Consider the following 15,380-nt stretch of genomic DNA (forward strand, 5'->3'; position numbering starts at 1 on the left):
TTTATCACAAATTCAAATGCTATGCACCAACGGGTCCTATCTCGACAGTATACGACAAAATTACTTTTATTCCAACCGTATATAGCTCAATGTACAAATTTTGATAGTTGACAAAGCTGCAGTATACCTCCAATAAAACTGGCATTGAAAGACTAGGTAGTGTTCTATACTTCTATATACTTGCTTAAAAATTCTTGACAGCTGTGTGCTGAGGCCCTGGATGAATCTTTGTCAGCTCTCCCTCCACATTTCTGGTGGTAACCCATTTTAGGAGAAATCTTCTAAGGCGTTGGCAAATAATGCATTTTGTTCTCAATCTTCTTTGATCAAACAAGTAAAAAGAGCTTCGATTTGCCTTCCACTGACTTGTTTCTTCTGCCATCCTGCAAATCATCAAAGTCAATCTCAAATTCACAGTGCTGACATTTGTAGCCAAAATAGGTTTACGGTTTGTGGAGAAACATGAAATTCTTCACTGGAAAGAAAAAGGGGATACCTATATGGCATATGCATGCAAGCTGGTGACCCAAATCAATCAACATAATCACCCGGCGGCGGTGGTGGTCTTTTTAAGCTTTGCCAAAGGCTTCTCATTCAAGTGCTCACCAATTCCATTCACCTTCGAAGTTCTTCCCACCCAAAAACATTCTTCATTTCATTATCTGTACAGATGAGGTAAGGTGTGCCATAGAGTCGAATCTCAGAAAAATAGGCAACCTGAAAATGCTTAATTTCACAGGACATTGGTACACTGCTGTCCAGGCAGCTTACAAAACCTTCGGTCTCTCATCTGTGTGCGCTCTCTCGAACCACAATGGAGAAAGCAGCATTATCAGCTAGTTACATTAATCTGTATATGTAAAATCTCCAGCTTCGGTGCCCAAATAAATGCAATTCCCCTCCCCATCTGATGTGATATTAGTAAGAGAACAGCCACATTTTCGAACAATATTAAAGCAAAAATCTAACACCAAATGATACAACAGCTAGTGACAACTGACTAATGAATGCTGCGTATTCTATCAGAGTGATGCAGATTCAATCCCGGAACTGTATTTTCTTCACTCTTACGATGCCATTATACAATGTTGACATGGTACGATGATCTGGCTCTATTCCCTTAGATGACATCTCATTTAACAGGGTTAAGGCCCTGCCCATATGCCCCTGCTTACAATACCCAGATAAGAGGGCTGTATATGTGACGGTATCTGGTTGCAAACCATGTTCAATCATCTCATTGAACAGGGAAACAGCACTCTGAAGGTTGTCAGATTTGCATTGACTGTCGATTAAAGCTGTGTAGCAAATGGCGTCGGGCTTTAATACCATCTCCTTCATTTCAGACCAGAAGGTTGAAGCTACCAGTTTCCTGTTATTGACTCCTTCATTATCTGCTTGAGATCGAATTTCTTTCAAATTTATTTTCGAATGTCCATCAAGCATGACAGTATAAGTGATTATGTCAGGGTTGACGCCCGTTCTCTTCATATCATTGAAGAGATCAAGGGCTTCTCGGAGGAAATTCACCTGACAATAACCATTCAACATTATGGTGTACATTATTACATCAGGAGATAATCCGTTTCTGACCATACTATCAAATGCCCATCGAGCCTTTTTCATATTTCCAGCACGACATAGAGAAGATATGAGAGTTCTGTACATTTTCTTGCAAGGACTGTCAACAGAAGAAAGTAGTGTCTCAAACAGCTTGATAGCTCGGTCATGTTCTCCATCCAAACAGAGGCTTCTTAGAAGTTTTAAACAAGAACTCTTTTTTACAAGAAATCCTCGCATTACCAATCTGAGAAAAACTTCGTATGCTGTTGTCACCATGCTCGATTCACAGTACCCATTGATCATGGAAGCATAATTTTCGAGACTCTTGTCTTCTAAACTACTGAAGTACTTTTCAGCTTCCTTGACTTTTCCTCCAATGCACAAGCCTTCAATTATCATGTTATGTGTCACAGTGCTTGGAGTTAAACCTTGCCCTTTCATGTTATCCAAAAGGAAATGCAACTCTTTCAAGAGACCCTTTTGAGACAATCCACTGGCAAGAACATTATAAGTTATAAAATCGGGTTTCAATCCCATTTTGTTCATTTCCTCCAATAAGCTTATAGCATCAAAAATCTTTCCGTAAAGACAATAGCCATTTATCAAAGTGGTGTAATGCACAAGATCTGGAATCAAATTGCTTCTCTTCATGTCATCAAACAATTTCATCGCCTCCTCTAATTTACCCATCTTGCACAGTGCGTCAATAGCAATATTATATGCAACCTCATCAAGAAAAACACCCGATTTCATGAAGTCAAAGAACTGGTCTACAGCTTCATGCGGCATACCCTTCAGACACAAACACTGAAGAATCGAAGCAACTATGTAACAATTAGTTTTGACACCCTTTGTCATCATCTCATTGTGTAAAGCTAAAGCTGTAACTATGTTACCTGAAGCACAATACCACCGGATCAAGGGACTATAGCTAAACTCCTTAGGAACTAGCCCTTGTTCTTCCATATCAACTAAGACAATCTCAGCGTCTCCGAGCTTATTTTCTTTTACAAAACCCCGAATCACAGAAATATATGCGTATTCATCAATTTGGAACTTAGCAGCTCTCCAAGAACGTAAGATCGCATAACCCAACTCAGACCTCCCATGCATACAAAGCCCTTCAATATACGTTGAATAGATAAAAGCATCCGGTGCTACTCCAGCTTCCTCCATCTCCACAAATATATCAATAGCTTCTTCAAGACTTCCCTTCCGACAATATGCCTTGATAACAATCCCATATGTATATACATTCGGCCTTAGCTCAAGTGTCTTCAACTGCTTATACAGATCAATGGCTGCATCCACCTTCCCATTCTTTATCAAGCCATTCATACAAAAATTACACAAATACAAACGAGGCGCGATGCCGCTTCTTTTCATTTCAAAGATACTACCAATGGCCTCTTCGAACATGCCTAAATTAACATAACCCTTAACTAAAGCATCTAAAGCACGAACACGTGAACATGGACCTTCGGCCTGAATCCCCCCCACTATTGCCTCCATTAACTCCCACACCTTGAAATCACCATGCTGCTTTTCCATTCTTATTACTTCTAACATCAAAGAATTCAACTTCCTATCCAAGCTCCAAAAACAGAGTACATCAATGACCGCCAAGTAAGTTTCAACACTGTGCTGAAACCCCTGTTCCTTGAGTTGCTTAAGGAAAGATAAGGCAGAAATGGGTTCCTTTCGCATACCTTTAAGAACCTCAGCAACTCCAAGCAAATTCGACTTCCCGGAATTGTCATCATTGCCGATGCTATCATCGATTCCAACAGCACTTTCCGTTAAGCTGGAATTCAGGTCCTCTGAGCCAGAGTCTGAAACGTAAGGAGTGAAATGTGCCAGCGATGGAACAGACCGTAGTCGCGTAAATAGGAGATTGCTGGAGATTTTTTTGTGAACAAGAACTGAACTGACTGTAGAAACGAACATAGAAAAATTCACTCAAACATCTACGAATTTCTTGAAAACTTTTTAGCATCGCTGCTACCTTCTTCCCTTCCCGCCACCCAGCTCCGGCAGAGAGTAAACTCGGGCCAGCCTGAAGGCTTGAGGCGGCGCGGGAACTTAGATGTACAATAGGCAGAGTCAACTTGAGTCCGCCTAATTTCTTGATTTATATATGTATGGGTACAATTGATAAACCCTTGCAATTTGTGGATCCTTTTTCCTCCTAGAAATAGTTATTTCATCAAAAAATTAAAATTTTTCCCAAAAATAATTTCTGAAAATTGATATTTAGTTGGATAATTTTTCTCAAAAGAAATATTAAAAACAATTTTTCACAATCATTTATTATAAAGAAACAAGAGTTCTTGAATTAATGTTTAAGTTGATATTAAAAAAATATTGGAATAATATTTTTTTAATAATATAAATTGGGTTAAATGGATAAGATTATATAAGAAATAAAATAAAATAAAGGAGGAGTAGATAATAATATAATATATAAATTTAGTGGTATGAAATGTATAAAAAGTAAAACAAGAGGGTCGAAGCCATTCTCGATAGTTTAGGGGGCTAACTGTAATTAACTAAAACAGTAGGCTAAGCGCCGGATTCCACGTAGTGCTTTGCAACCATTGTTCTTTATTGAAACATCGCTTACAACTCCCTCGATCTCAACTGTTCCATATCGCCTTCCATTTACTACTCTAAATACCTTTACTTATTATACATTTTTCTGGCGTAAGAATCAATCGGGCCTTTTTGGGTTTCTGGTTTGAGTCGAGATTCGTGGAAAAAAGTTTATTTTTTATTAGAATTCTTGGATGCCCATTCATTTTTTATGTGTTTCTGTACGGGGGTGTCATCCAGTGAGGTCCAAGGTTTGATTTTTGTAGGGACTTTTATGGATAAAGCTGATGAAATGTAATGATTTTTGATCATTTTAGTTTGGTGGCATTGTGTACCGCTAAATTAGGTATGATTGTGACTTAACGGTAGGTGTATCGATTGGTTGTCTGCTTCTTTTTTTTTCCTGGTTTGGGTGCTTTATTAGGGAACTTTAATGGCTTCTTTTATGTAAAGAGATTATTTTTCTTCTTTTGGTTTTCTGTTTTAGAAGATCCTGTTTTTAAAGTGCAGAGGTGCAGTTGTTATCGATGGAAAGAATGAGTAGTTTTAATAGGAGTGTTTCCTTTAAACAAAGGTCTGCTAATATTGGAAGTCCAAGATTTAGTAGAAAGAGTCGGCTGTCACCTCTATTTCATGCTCTAATTATAATTGGATGGTTGGTTTCCTTTTTCTTGGCCGTTGGCTGTGGATTCATGTATGTTCTACCGAATCTTAAGCATCCGTTTCATATTCAAGACGATAGATTTACGAATTTCAGTGGTTCCGATTATACGTGTGATGTGTTTGATGGAAATTGGGTTCTGGATCATGGTTACCCATGGTACAATGCTTCAGAATGTCCTTTTGTAGAGCAAGGATTCAATTGTCTAGCCAACGGTCGGATAGATGAAGATTATCTGAAATGGAGGTGGAAGCCAAAGAATTGTGATGTTCCAAGAGTTAATGTGCGGGTTGTTCTGGAAAAACTACGAAATAAAAGAGTTGTTTTCGTTGGCGATTCAATGAGTAGAACACAGTGGGAATCTTTGATATGTTTTTTAATGACCGGTTTGGAAGATAAGGAGAGTGTTTATGAAGTTAATGGGAGCAAAATAACGAAGCAAATAAGATTCTTGGGTGTAAGGTTTAGTTCCTTTAATCTCACCATTGAGTTTTACAGATCGGTTTTTCTTGTGCAACATAACTGGGCCCCTAAACATGCACCAAAGAGAGTTAGATCAACCCTTAAGTTGGACAAGTTGGATGATATCAGTAAGGAGTGGATTGATTCAGATGTTTTGATTTTCAATTCCGGTCAGTGGTGGGTCCCAGGAAAGCTCTTTGGGACGTAAGTTACCTCCTCAATCAAGAATTTATTTTAGATATACTTGTCTATTCATTTCAATATGTCTTTACTAGATGTATGAGCTTTGTTGTGATTTAACTGATGTGGCAATCTGAGAGCAAGTAGGCAATCATTTTCCAGCTATCTGATGACTGATGTGTATTAAGTTGTGAATGCTGTACTTGACAGGGGATGCTATTTCCAGGTTGGTAACACTTTGAAACTTGGAATGCCAATTGTTACCGCTTATAAAACTGCGTTACAAACTTGGGCATCTTGGGTTGATAAAATGATTAATCCAACACAAACCCGAGTGTTCTTTCGAACATTTGAGCCATCTCACTGGAGGTATCTCTTCCTAAATAATTCTCATATTGGTTTTCCATGTTGGGCCAATTTATCTGATCAAATGGCAGTCTGTTTCTCCTTCAGGAATTTAACTTTGCGGCAATGCAATGTGACTAAGTTGCCGCTTTTAGAAGTTAGGGAAGAGGGTGTGAATCCATTTTCAAACATGGTACTCGAAGTGGTGAAAGATATGGATGTTCCTGTTACCGTGATTCACGTAACTCCAATGTCAGCTTTTCGAAGCGATGCACATGTTGGCAATTGGGGTGACACTCCTTCTTTATCCGACTGTAGCCACTGGTGTCTGCCTGGAGTGCCTGATATGTGGAACGAGATAGTCCTTTCCTATTTGCTTGGTAGCTTTGAACGAGATTTTGAGTGCAAGAATTCGGTAAGTTCATGGCCTTGCTTAACGTTTGATGAGGTAGATCACTCTTTTGTGCATTGATTAAATCTCTATCGTGTAGGTCACACATGGTCCTATAAGTATTTACCAGTTTATGAATTTTAAAAAAGAAAGAAATAAAGAGTTGATCCTTGGTCTATTCGCCGCATTAACTACATTTAATTCCATTAATCATACATACATGGTCTTCTGTAGTGTATTCTACTCGTTGGAGAATAAGAAAAACAAGATTATAGCTCGATTCTACTCGTGAAACAAGTCTTCTTAACGCGATATGTTTGAACTCATGGAAATAGGCCTTGTTTCTTTGATGTACTGATGATATCTATAACTCAAACTGTTGCAGTAACCTTGTATTCTTTGTTTGCAGCTTCAGAACTGTGGGTGATGTACAATTTCATCGGCCATCAATTCCATGTTAACCAAGATTGACGACCACAAGAACTTTATAGTTTTGCTTAGTTAGTGAGCAAAAGTTGGAACACATGTATACTAAACACAAGGTATATCATAGGATATCTTGTCAAAGAAGTAAGTTTGGTTCTTTATTTTTTCATTCTTTCGTACCAGAAACACAACAAAAGAGAGAGAGAGAGGTATTAACATATAAATTTTTGTCGTTCCCACATCATTTTTTCATTGCTGTTGTAATATTTATCTGCAACAGCCCGGTATTTTTTCATTCTCGAATTCATGAATTTACGAAGTGTCATTTCTATATTCTTTAGAGGGATTCAGATTCACTGTATTTTTAAGATTTATGATAAGATTCTTAACATCTTTTAGTTGTCATTTGTTCAACTAACACATTGGTATTGAATAGTTAACCAATCTGATTCCAATTAATATAAGAGTATCCCTCCAGCTATTGGTACGATTGTTCTGTGTTGTATCCAAGAAACTATTTCTTATTTAACAAATGCTTTTTGGAGAAAACCCTACATGGGTTTGGCACATTTATGTTAAGAATGCTGCTTGTTGTATGGAAATGCTATTTCATACAAATAAATGACAACACATCAAAGCACTAATGATTGCAAGAATTACTAGCTTTTATGTATCTTTATTTCACAACTGTTCACCAGAAAGAATAATGCAGTAAACATTGCAGCTCATAGGTTAGAAAGAACCCAAAGAACACGGTGCTAAAAAGGACGAGAAACAGATGTATGCTATTAAATACAATGAACAACTATTTTCCATAGCAGATGCGCATTTTGATTTCCGTTATACTCGTTTCTTGATGAAGAGGTACAACTTTTGCATTTCACCTGGCAGCATCTTCCGACTTACATATGCATTCAGGGAACGGGTTTTGGTAAAAGGATTCCTCCAGCCTGAGTCGTGCTCGGCCCCTGATTCCTGGAGGAGCACCTCCTCTTTTTCGAGGTGCACCGTACCTGAAAATCCATAGTTGTAAAAACTCCTCGATATTCAATCTAGTTGGTAAATCTTTCATGGTACAGACTTACAGTTAATCTATGTGGTAAAAACTGAGTAATTACAAATCAACTTGGCCAATGAGGTGAATAAGAAATATAAAGTTGTAGAGATATCTCTTACCTGTTCTGATGAAGTTTTTTCACAAGACGGGACAAAGATAATACTCCCAGCTTTCCATCTTCTAGTTTATCAAATAATTCAACCAGACCTTTCCTGCATATCATGTACAGCATATCATAGGATAATGAAGAAACTCAGAGACTTTTTCTCCACTATTAAATTTGTGAACACTGAAAGGACCCTGTGAAAGATATCAAATATCATGATGTACAATTGAATGATAAGATTCCATTCCCATGCCTAAAAATCTATAATTGTAACTTGTAAGGTAAAAGAAATATAGGTATTGCTTCTAATAGCAATCCAAGTAGTAGGTGGTGTCGTCGTATTTATAGGTTCAAGAATATTGACTTTCTAGATGTGAATAAAATCACCAATGGTATATTACTGAACATCTTTTTTCTGTTTGCTTCGTTAAGTTTAGTGGAACTATCTAGTAACATTATATAAAGATTATTTACCCGAAAAAAGCAACAAGACATTGCTGCTGCTAGAAACTAAATACCTGTCTGGAGTGATTGTTTTTTGGTGCCCTATGTATCGACGATGACCTTCAACAGTTCTTGCCATGTTACCCGAATGAGATGGAATAAACACATCACTTTCTATAGAGACGATGTAATCAAGTGCTGCACTTCTTGAGGCGTGATTAGAAAATGTTTTCAGTTCTTCCTGGGTTGCAAGCATTTCCTGTCATGATTGAGAAATTTAGCCGGACAGCTTCAAAGAACTTGATTTTGAAAGAGGAAAAAAAAAAGCACATATTTCCCCGTCTAATACAAAATTCCCAACTAAATCAACCTTGAATACTATGTTCGGAAATAGAGATTTGAGCTCTGAAAGGTGAGTGTCGCCACCATAAATTTCACCAGCTGCAATATATATCAATGTAGATGGAGGGTAACCAAGAGCTTGAAGAAATATGCCAACCTCCTTGGGAGTTAAAGGGCAGAAACCACCAATTCTCTGTTCAGTTGAGTTAATATTTTTAATCTTCCAATGACTCATATTTTCCCTAACAAGACCAAAAATGAGTATAAGGAATGCATCCGAGGTTATTGATGTTTAATATAGGAAAATATGTATAGAAGAGAATGCTAACCAAATGCTCCTGTGGTAAATCACGAAGCAGTTTACTTAGTTTTAGCAATAAAACCAAGGAATTAACTAAACAGGAGGATTCAAATACTTGTGGATGTGTAACCTTACGATTAAGCATATTCTAAACAGTACATGTCATGGAACAATTATCTCCCCATCCAAATAAATTATTCAATATCACGAAAATATTTTATCCGAACAATGTTTGAAATAAAACAAAACCATGATACAGACAATTAAAATCAAGAAAAGCCCTCTTCATAGGATAGTTTGCACTTCCAGAAAACGTTTCTTATTTTGTCGATCATTCATTCACTCTATATTTCTTAAACTAAACCATATTGGTGTGGTTCTTATTGCTTATATTGTTTTATTCCATCAATACGATGTTAGAAAAATAAAGTGGTCGTAGCATCAACCAAACAGCCTGTTTATGATGAATACCAAATTTGTCCAATCCATCAACGGTCAACCCAACACAAAGACCAGTGGATAGCCACCAGTCACAACACCAAAACAGAGAAGTCCAATCCACAGATAACAAGTACGGTGATAATGAAGGTGGCTACGAGATTTTAAAAATATCAGCGTCATTCAAAAATTCATATCATCATATGGGTATATCAACACGTAAAAAAATATAGAAAGCTTTTCACCTCATCACTCTGAGCTCCTTGGATTCTGCATCAGTAAGACCATAAGTACAGCCAGTAAAAGACAGCATGTCTTTCTCATATCTCAGATGCAGGGCAATGTATCTTTTTGCACGGAATCGCAGCCGCTCCACTAGCTTCTGTGGTGTCACCGTCATTTAAGCTCAGAACCTAATATAACATGAATCCCCATAGGATACTTCTTAAATATATCAGCAGAAACACATGAATTCATGGATATCGTACTCGTAACTCTACTTACATACCCGTTATTTAAGTACGCGAATTTCTCAATAACTTCGAGAAATTTTGGCAACATCCAAGTGATTCAAGTGTGAAAACACTAAAACAGTAATTCAGATAAGGGCATAGGAACTAAAATCATGGTTCTGACCTTTCCAAGACTCTCAATAGAAGGGGCAAAATGGAGAGCATGATACAGAGCACGACATCTCAACCTCTGAATGTCTAGAGGCAGGTCGTTGTTTGCAAGCCTTGAGTCTGATTTTGCAACATGAATTATCTACAATAAGATTCAATAAGTCAATCCAGAATGAAATTCGAATTTCCCAAAATTATTATAACATATCCATCTAAATATATAACTGGCATATCCGGGCATATTTTAGTTTCTTGAGCATTTGATTCCTTAAAAAAAATAGCAATTCATATGAAAGGAGGAATGCCTAAAAGCTGTAATATGAGAAACTCTCCGTTTCTACTTTGTGCATATTTTGGATATCAAGTAACAAATGGATTAAGAAAAACTTGCCTGATAGTCCTTCCAGAGTTGTCTCATTTCCTCATAGTAACTCACACCAGACCATGACGTGAAGTGCTTCCTAGCTCGAGGAATTGATTCTAATTCCTTAGGAAGTTCCTTCACAATCATAACATCTTGTTGCAACGTATTGATAAAATGGAGTTCATCAAATACATCAGAGAATGTACTGCACATAAATGCATCACATTTAGAGTCGGAGACATAAAAACACACGGGACACTGTTATATAAACAGAATTTCGCCCAAAATTCCTGAAGTTAAAACTTGTGCCCAAAATGAATAGATCTTTATAAATTTATTACAATATTAATGCAAAGGACACTTGAGATAGATACAGCAGAAGGCAGAAAATTTGCAGTAAAATAATGTACCTTGTATCCTGCCAGAATGAACGCTTATCCAATTGAGGAATCACAAGTGTAGCATTCATAATGTGTGCCACAGCCACCATATCAGCTATCTATATGTAAAAGTTAAACATCCATGGAAAAAAAAAATAAGAAAATGGGCATTTATCAAATTGTTGATCATAGTAGCAGTATCAGTTCTGAAGAATAAATGAAATTACAGCATGTCTAGAGACGAGGATAAATTTTAAATGGCTAGAACTGAGGTTTTTTTTCTTTTCACTTTTGTTTCTGCATTTATTGTAGTGTTTACGAAGATTTGGAGATCTAAATTCTAAGCACACGATGTACAGTCATAATTCATAATGTTACGAAGCTAGGATTGCAAAAGGCATAGTTATATTAATAAAAATAATGATTCAAAGTGATGTATCCTCAACACTAGCAGATTATATGGATATACTACATGGAAATTCAGGCAACAGAACCAATTTGAAATCTGCCTTTTGCTAAATAAACAGCATGTTCAAAAGTGAGGATTAACTTTATATTCAAAACAAATCAATCTATCCATACAAAAAACAGAATGATGGATTAAACAAAATGCTTACCCCAGTGCGCATTTGATTTAGCCCGCCGTTGCTCTTCACTGTTATATAGTGATTCCCAGCTGAGGTTGCTGGACATAAAGTATTGACCAATACTCGAGTCAGTGAATGACAGAAAGGGGCTGAAGTAGATGAGGGATAGGAGAGCTGAACCAGGCATTCATGACGAAATGAATAAATTTGGAATAAATGGAAGTACATTAAACATTCACTATAAGACTTGGAAGAGCATAAAGATGTCAGATAAGAGGATCAAACCTTTATATTTACTGGTAGGTTTAGAACATGGTCTTAAACGGTGATTACGAGGAGCTTCCCATAATAGATCATCTTGTTGCTGTTGAATAAATCAAAACAACCTCGTCAATCATCACTAAGAATTAGAACAGTTTTTAGGCTTTGTGTTTGGTCCTTTAGATAGAAAAAATGATCTTATGAACAATCAAAGTGCTTGCCACTTAAAATTTTTCAAATATGTCCGTAATGTAAAGGTTCAATACTTTCACAGACCTTTCAATACTTTTCTACTTCGATTACTGTTTACTTGTTCAGTTATTAGTTTCTAGCCCTATAATTTCGTAATGATAAGAATGATAATCAAATTGCAATACGAATGACCTGCGCCTACATTAAAGCATTCCCGCGACAAATTTCTGATATTTGAAGTTCTGTATCAACAACCATGCCAGTGCAACACGATTTCAGGCAGGAAATTAGTCCGATGATATTCTCCCAATTACAATTACCCATTGAATTCCCAAAGCAACATCGCCATAATTTTTTCATTAAAACCTTAAAACAACTGAGGTGAAAAATTTATCAGAAAACACGGTCCCATCACACTTGAGCTCAAACTGTGAACAAATACAAGATTTCTAAAACCAAATAAACAAATCCCCACCTTCTATCGAACTCGCACTCAAAATAACCAGCTTATTATCTTGCAAGAAATCATCTTTTCTTCCAAATTGATCACTGGAAACGAAACTCGATTCCAAATTCAATGTAAAAAGTAAATTTCCAACAGCCGCGACAAATACAAGATTTCTAAAACCAAATAAACAAATCCCCACCTTCTATCGAACTCGCACTCATAATAACCAGCTTATTATCTTGCAAGAAATCATCTTTCTTCCAAATTGATCACTGGAAACGAAACTTGATTCCAAATTCAATGTGAATAGTAAATTTCCAACAGCCGCGTGCCAAATTCACATCTTTATTATTATATATTTTCAAAAAAAACAAAAAACAAAAATGCAACAAAACCTGCACGGATTTGGACTTCTCCACTCTGAGCAGGGGCACAATCTGTTCATCTTCTTCGAGTAAATCTTTGCTGTATATCATGAAAATGATGATGGAGAGAACAAAGAGAAGCATCACGTACAACACAACTGATAAAAACGAAGAGTTTCTATTTCTCGAATAAAATTGATTCCTGGGATATGAAATTCCTCTCTGGGTAACCATCTTTCGCTACTCATTCGCGGATCTCTGCAATTGCGTTTCTTCGGGTCAGCTGGAAAGTTGATGCGACTTGCGAGGGAGGTGAAGGGGATATTTTCCCATTTGCTCCTTCAAATTTAAACACTTTCATCTTGAGTCCTCAAAGTTTTGTTATATTGAAACATTCATTATTTTCCTCGATATCTTGGCAAATAGAGCTCCAACTAGAAAAATAGAACTAAAATCCTTTCATGATAATAATATATATATCATTAAAATTAAAACTTGAACAATCGAAGAGTCAAATTACTCGAACTTGAATCGAGATCAGTTAAATTTTTAAGCGAATACAAGTCGAGTAAAATTAATTTAATGCAAACTATGCAATAAATAAATTATCATTGACCTGCATAGGGGTGTAATCGAGTCGAGTCGAGCCGAGTCGAGTAGCACACTACTCGAGCTCGAGCTCGACTCATATTTAAAGAGCTCGAGCTCGATCGAGTACTTAATTTCGTACTTAAGCTCGAGCTCGTCTATATCTCGAGCTACTCGAACTCGAACTCGAGCTCGAAAATCATATCTAATTATATATAAATAAATATAAATAAAAAAATTATATGAATAAATAAATAAATAAAATATTATATAAATTATATTTATATATATATTTATATTATATTTTATATTTATATGTGTTATCGAGTAGCTCGCGAGCTACTCGAGCACATATATTTCGAGCTCGAGCTCGATTGTATGTTCTCGAGCTCGAGCTCGAGCTCGATCAAATCGAGCTCGAGTCGAGTTTTGACCGAGCCATTCACGAATAGCTCGGCTCGTTTGTACCCCTTGACCTTCAGCTCACATTAAATAATATCAAAAAAATATATATATGAAAAGGATGTGTTGATAATAAGCATTCGCTTTCCATTTAGAAATCAAATTACTTTTTGGTATCTCAACTTCATCATAAAATTTAGTATTTTTTTTACGTATAGTAATTAAGTTAAACATTTAGTTAGGACTATAAATTGCATTAATAGACATGTAAATTACCGATTTATTCATGCAAATATCATGTTTACATGTATCGCATGAGTGTCTGAGTTGATGGAATTGATCGACGTTTAATCAATGATCATGAGCTCGATTCTTCCCACTAACAAATTTTCGATGGAATGTATTTGTCCAATGTTATGTACCTAATTAATGCGATATGTACAACCTATTACATTATAGTTACTCAATATGTTTGCATGCATTAATAGACATGTAAATTGCCGATTTATTCATGCAAATATCATGTTTACATGTATCGCATGAGTGTCTGAGTTGATGGAATTGTTGGACGTTTAATCAATGATCATGAGCTCGATTCTTCCCACTAACAAATTTTCGATAAAAGGTATTTGTCCAATGTTATGTACCTAATTATTAATGTGATATGTACAACCTATTACATTATAGTTACTCAATATGTTTGCATGCAGGCTACAACTATATAAATAATTTATATGGGAAAGAAAGACGGTATAGATATGTATCATTCATGATCGTAGACACAATTATTTAAAATCGAAACAGACATATTCGACAAGAAAGATACAATATCATTTGCACACACAATATAGATTTAAAATTAAAGTATATAGTCAGTGTCAACATTAGGCCAACTTCTTAATTGTAACTTTAATTCTTTAGGTTTCAAGTATTCTTGTCTTTATTTTTGTTGCTGATTTGTTTCACGTCCTCCTTGACATTTTGGACCCAATGAACCCTTTGGATCTCAACTATTTACGCCCTCTCATATTTTGCAACATGAGCATGGATTTTTAATATTAATTTATAATAGTCGGCCTATCAAATTCAAAAGTGGTCACCCATCACAAAACTTTTTTTTGGATCCGTGAAACCCTTATGGAACGAATATAGAAAATTGAAGTTACGATATTTCATAAAAAAAAAAAAAAGTTGATCTCTTATTGTTGATATTTTATATTTATAATAATAAATAATATTTTTTTATGACTTAGATGGGATAGATCAAAAGTCTATTTCATAAAATTGAAAAATGACACGAAAATCAAAGACAAAAAAATTTGGAAGGCATAAATGACACGACAGCAAATAGTTCCTTTTCAATGTTGACTATTCTAAGAGATAATTAAATGTGCCACCTAAAGTGAGGAGAACGGGAATTACATTAACGATAATGAACAACGAATTACATAAACAACAACAACGAATTAAATAAACAACAATCACTAAACAATATTTAAAATGATTATTCATTTACTAAATATCATTTAATAACATATAAAGTATAAATAAAAATATAAATAAAATTATTAATTTAATTTAATTTTGATTTTTTCGATCTGTCTGTTCGGTTTTGACATATATAATCAAAATCGAACCAAATAAAATTCGTTTTTAAAATTTATATCCGAATTATAAAATACGTTTATCAATTGGGTTTGAGTTTTGATTTTTTTCGATTTTTTCGGTTTCATATGAAATATGAACACCCCTACCATTATAGGGATTAATATGCACTTAATTTAAGAATACAGAAATTAATTAGACAATAAATATTACATACGGGGTTATATGCTCTTAAAATGCAATTAGCCCGCAGTTTT

The 15,380-nt window shown here is 35.6% G+C and overlaps 3 protein-coding genes across 8 annotated transcripts; 1 reads left to right on the forward strand and 2 right to left on the reverse strand.

Moving 5' to 3' along the window:
• Positions 1–50: 50 nt before the first annotated feature.
• On the reverse strand, positions 51–3,694 carry LOC140886818 (uncharacterized). The gene is made up of 2 exons (XM_073293685.1): positions 497–3,694; positions 51–383 (listed from the first exon to the last, which is right to left on the reverse strand). Exon 1 carries the CDS (start codon positions 3,508–3,510, stop codon positions 1,039–1,041), a length of 2,472 nt encoding a protein of 823 aa, XP_073149786.1. The 5' UTR covers positions 3,511–3,694; the 3' UTR covers positions 51–383; positions 497–1,038.
• A 395-nt stretch (positions 3,695–4,089) lies between these two features.
• On the forward strand, positions 4,090–6,781 carry LOC140891297 (protein trichome berefringence-like 7). Its single transcript, XM_073299727.1, has 4 exons — positions 4,090–5,482; positions 5,669–5,827; positions 5,912–6,218; positions 6,604–6,781. Exons 1-4 carry the CDS (start codon positions 4,683–4,685, stop codon positions 6,619–6,621), a joined length of 1,284 nt encoding a protein of 427 aa, XP_073155828.1. The 5' UTR covers positions 4,090–4,682; the 3' UTR covers positions 6,622–6,781.
• Positions 6,782–7,272: 491 nt separating this feature from the next.
• Positions 7,273–12,850, reverse strand: LOC140887414 (O-fucosyltransferase 38). Of its 6 annotated transcripts, none has more exons than XM_073294657.1 (13): positions 12,559–12,684; positions 12,363–12,447; positions 12,191–12,264; positions 11,548–11,626; positions 11,293–11,436; positions 10,706–10,794; positions 10,323–10,500; positions 9,945–10,073; positions 9,554–9,690; positions 8,598–8,811; positions 8,302–8,486; positions 7,797–7,889; positions 7,273–7,633 (listed from the first exon to the last, which is right to left on the reverse strand). In XM_073294657.1, exons 5-13 carry the CDS (start codon positions 11,302–11,304, stop codon positions 7,501–7,503), a joined length of 1,170 nt encoding a protein of 389 aa, XP_073150758.1. In that variant the 5' UTR covers positions 11,305–11,436; positions 11,548–11,626; positions 12,191–12,264; positions 12,363–12,447; positions 12,559–12,684; the 3' UTR covers positions 7,273–7,500. The 6 variants fall into 6 exon arrangements, with proteins under 6 accessions (XP_073150758.1, XP_073150755.1, XP_073150757.1 ...); XM_073294654.1 differs by having other exon boundaries at positions 11,293–11,360; positions 12,559–12,683; XM_073294656.1 differs by lacking the exon at positions 12,191–12,264 and having other exon boundaries at positions 11,293–11,360; positions 12,559–12,683.
• Between the last annotated feature and the right edge of the window lie 2,530 nt (positions 12,851–15,380).

Source organism: Henckelia pumila, chromosome 3, assembly GCF_033568475.1.
Source record: "Henckelia pumila isolate YLH828 chromosome 3, ASM3356847v2, whole genome shotgun sequence".
NCBI classification, from domain to species: Eukaryota; Viridiplantae; Streptophyta; class Magnoliopsida; order Lamiales; family Gesneriaceae; genus Henckelia; species Henckelia pumila.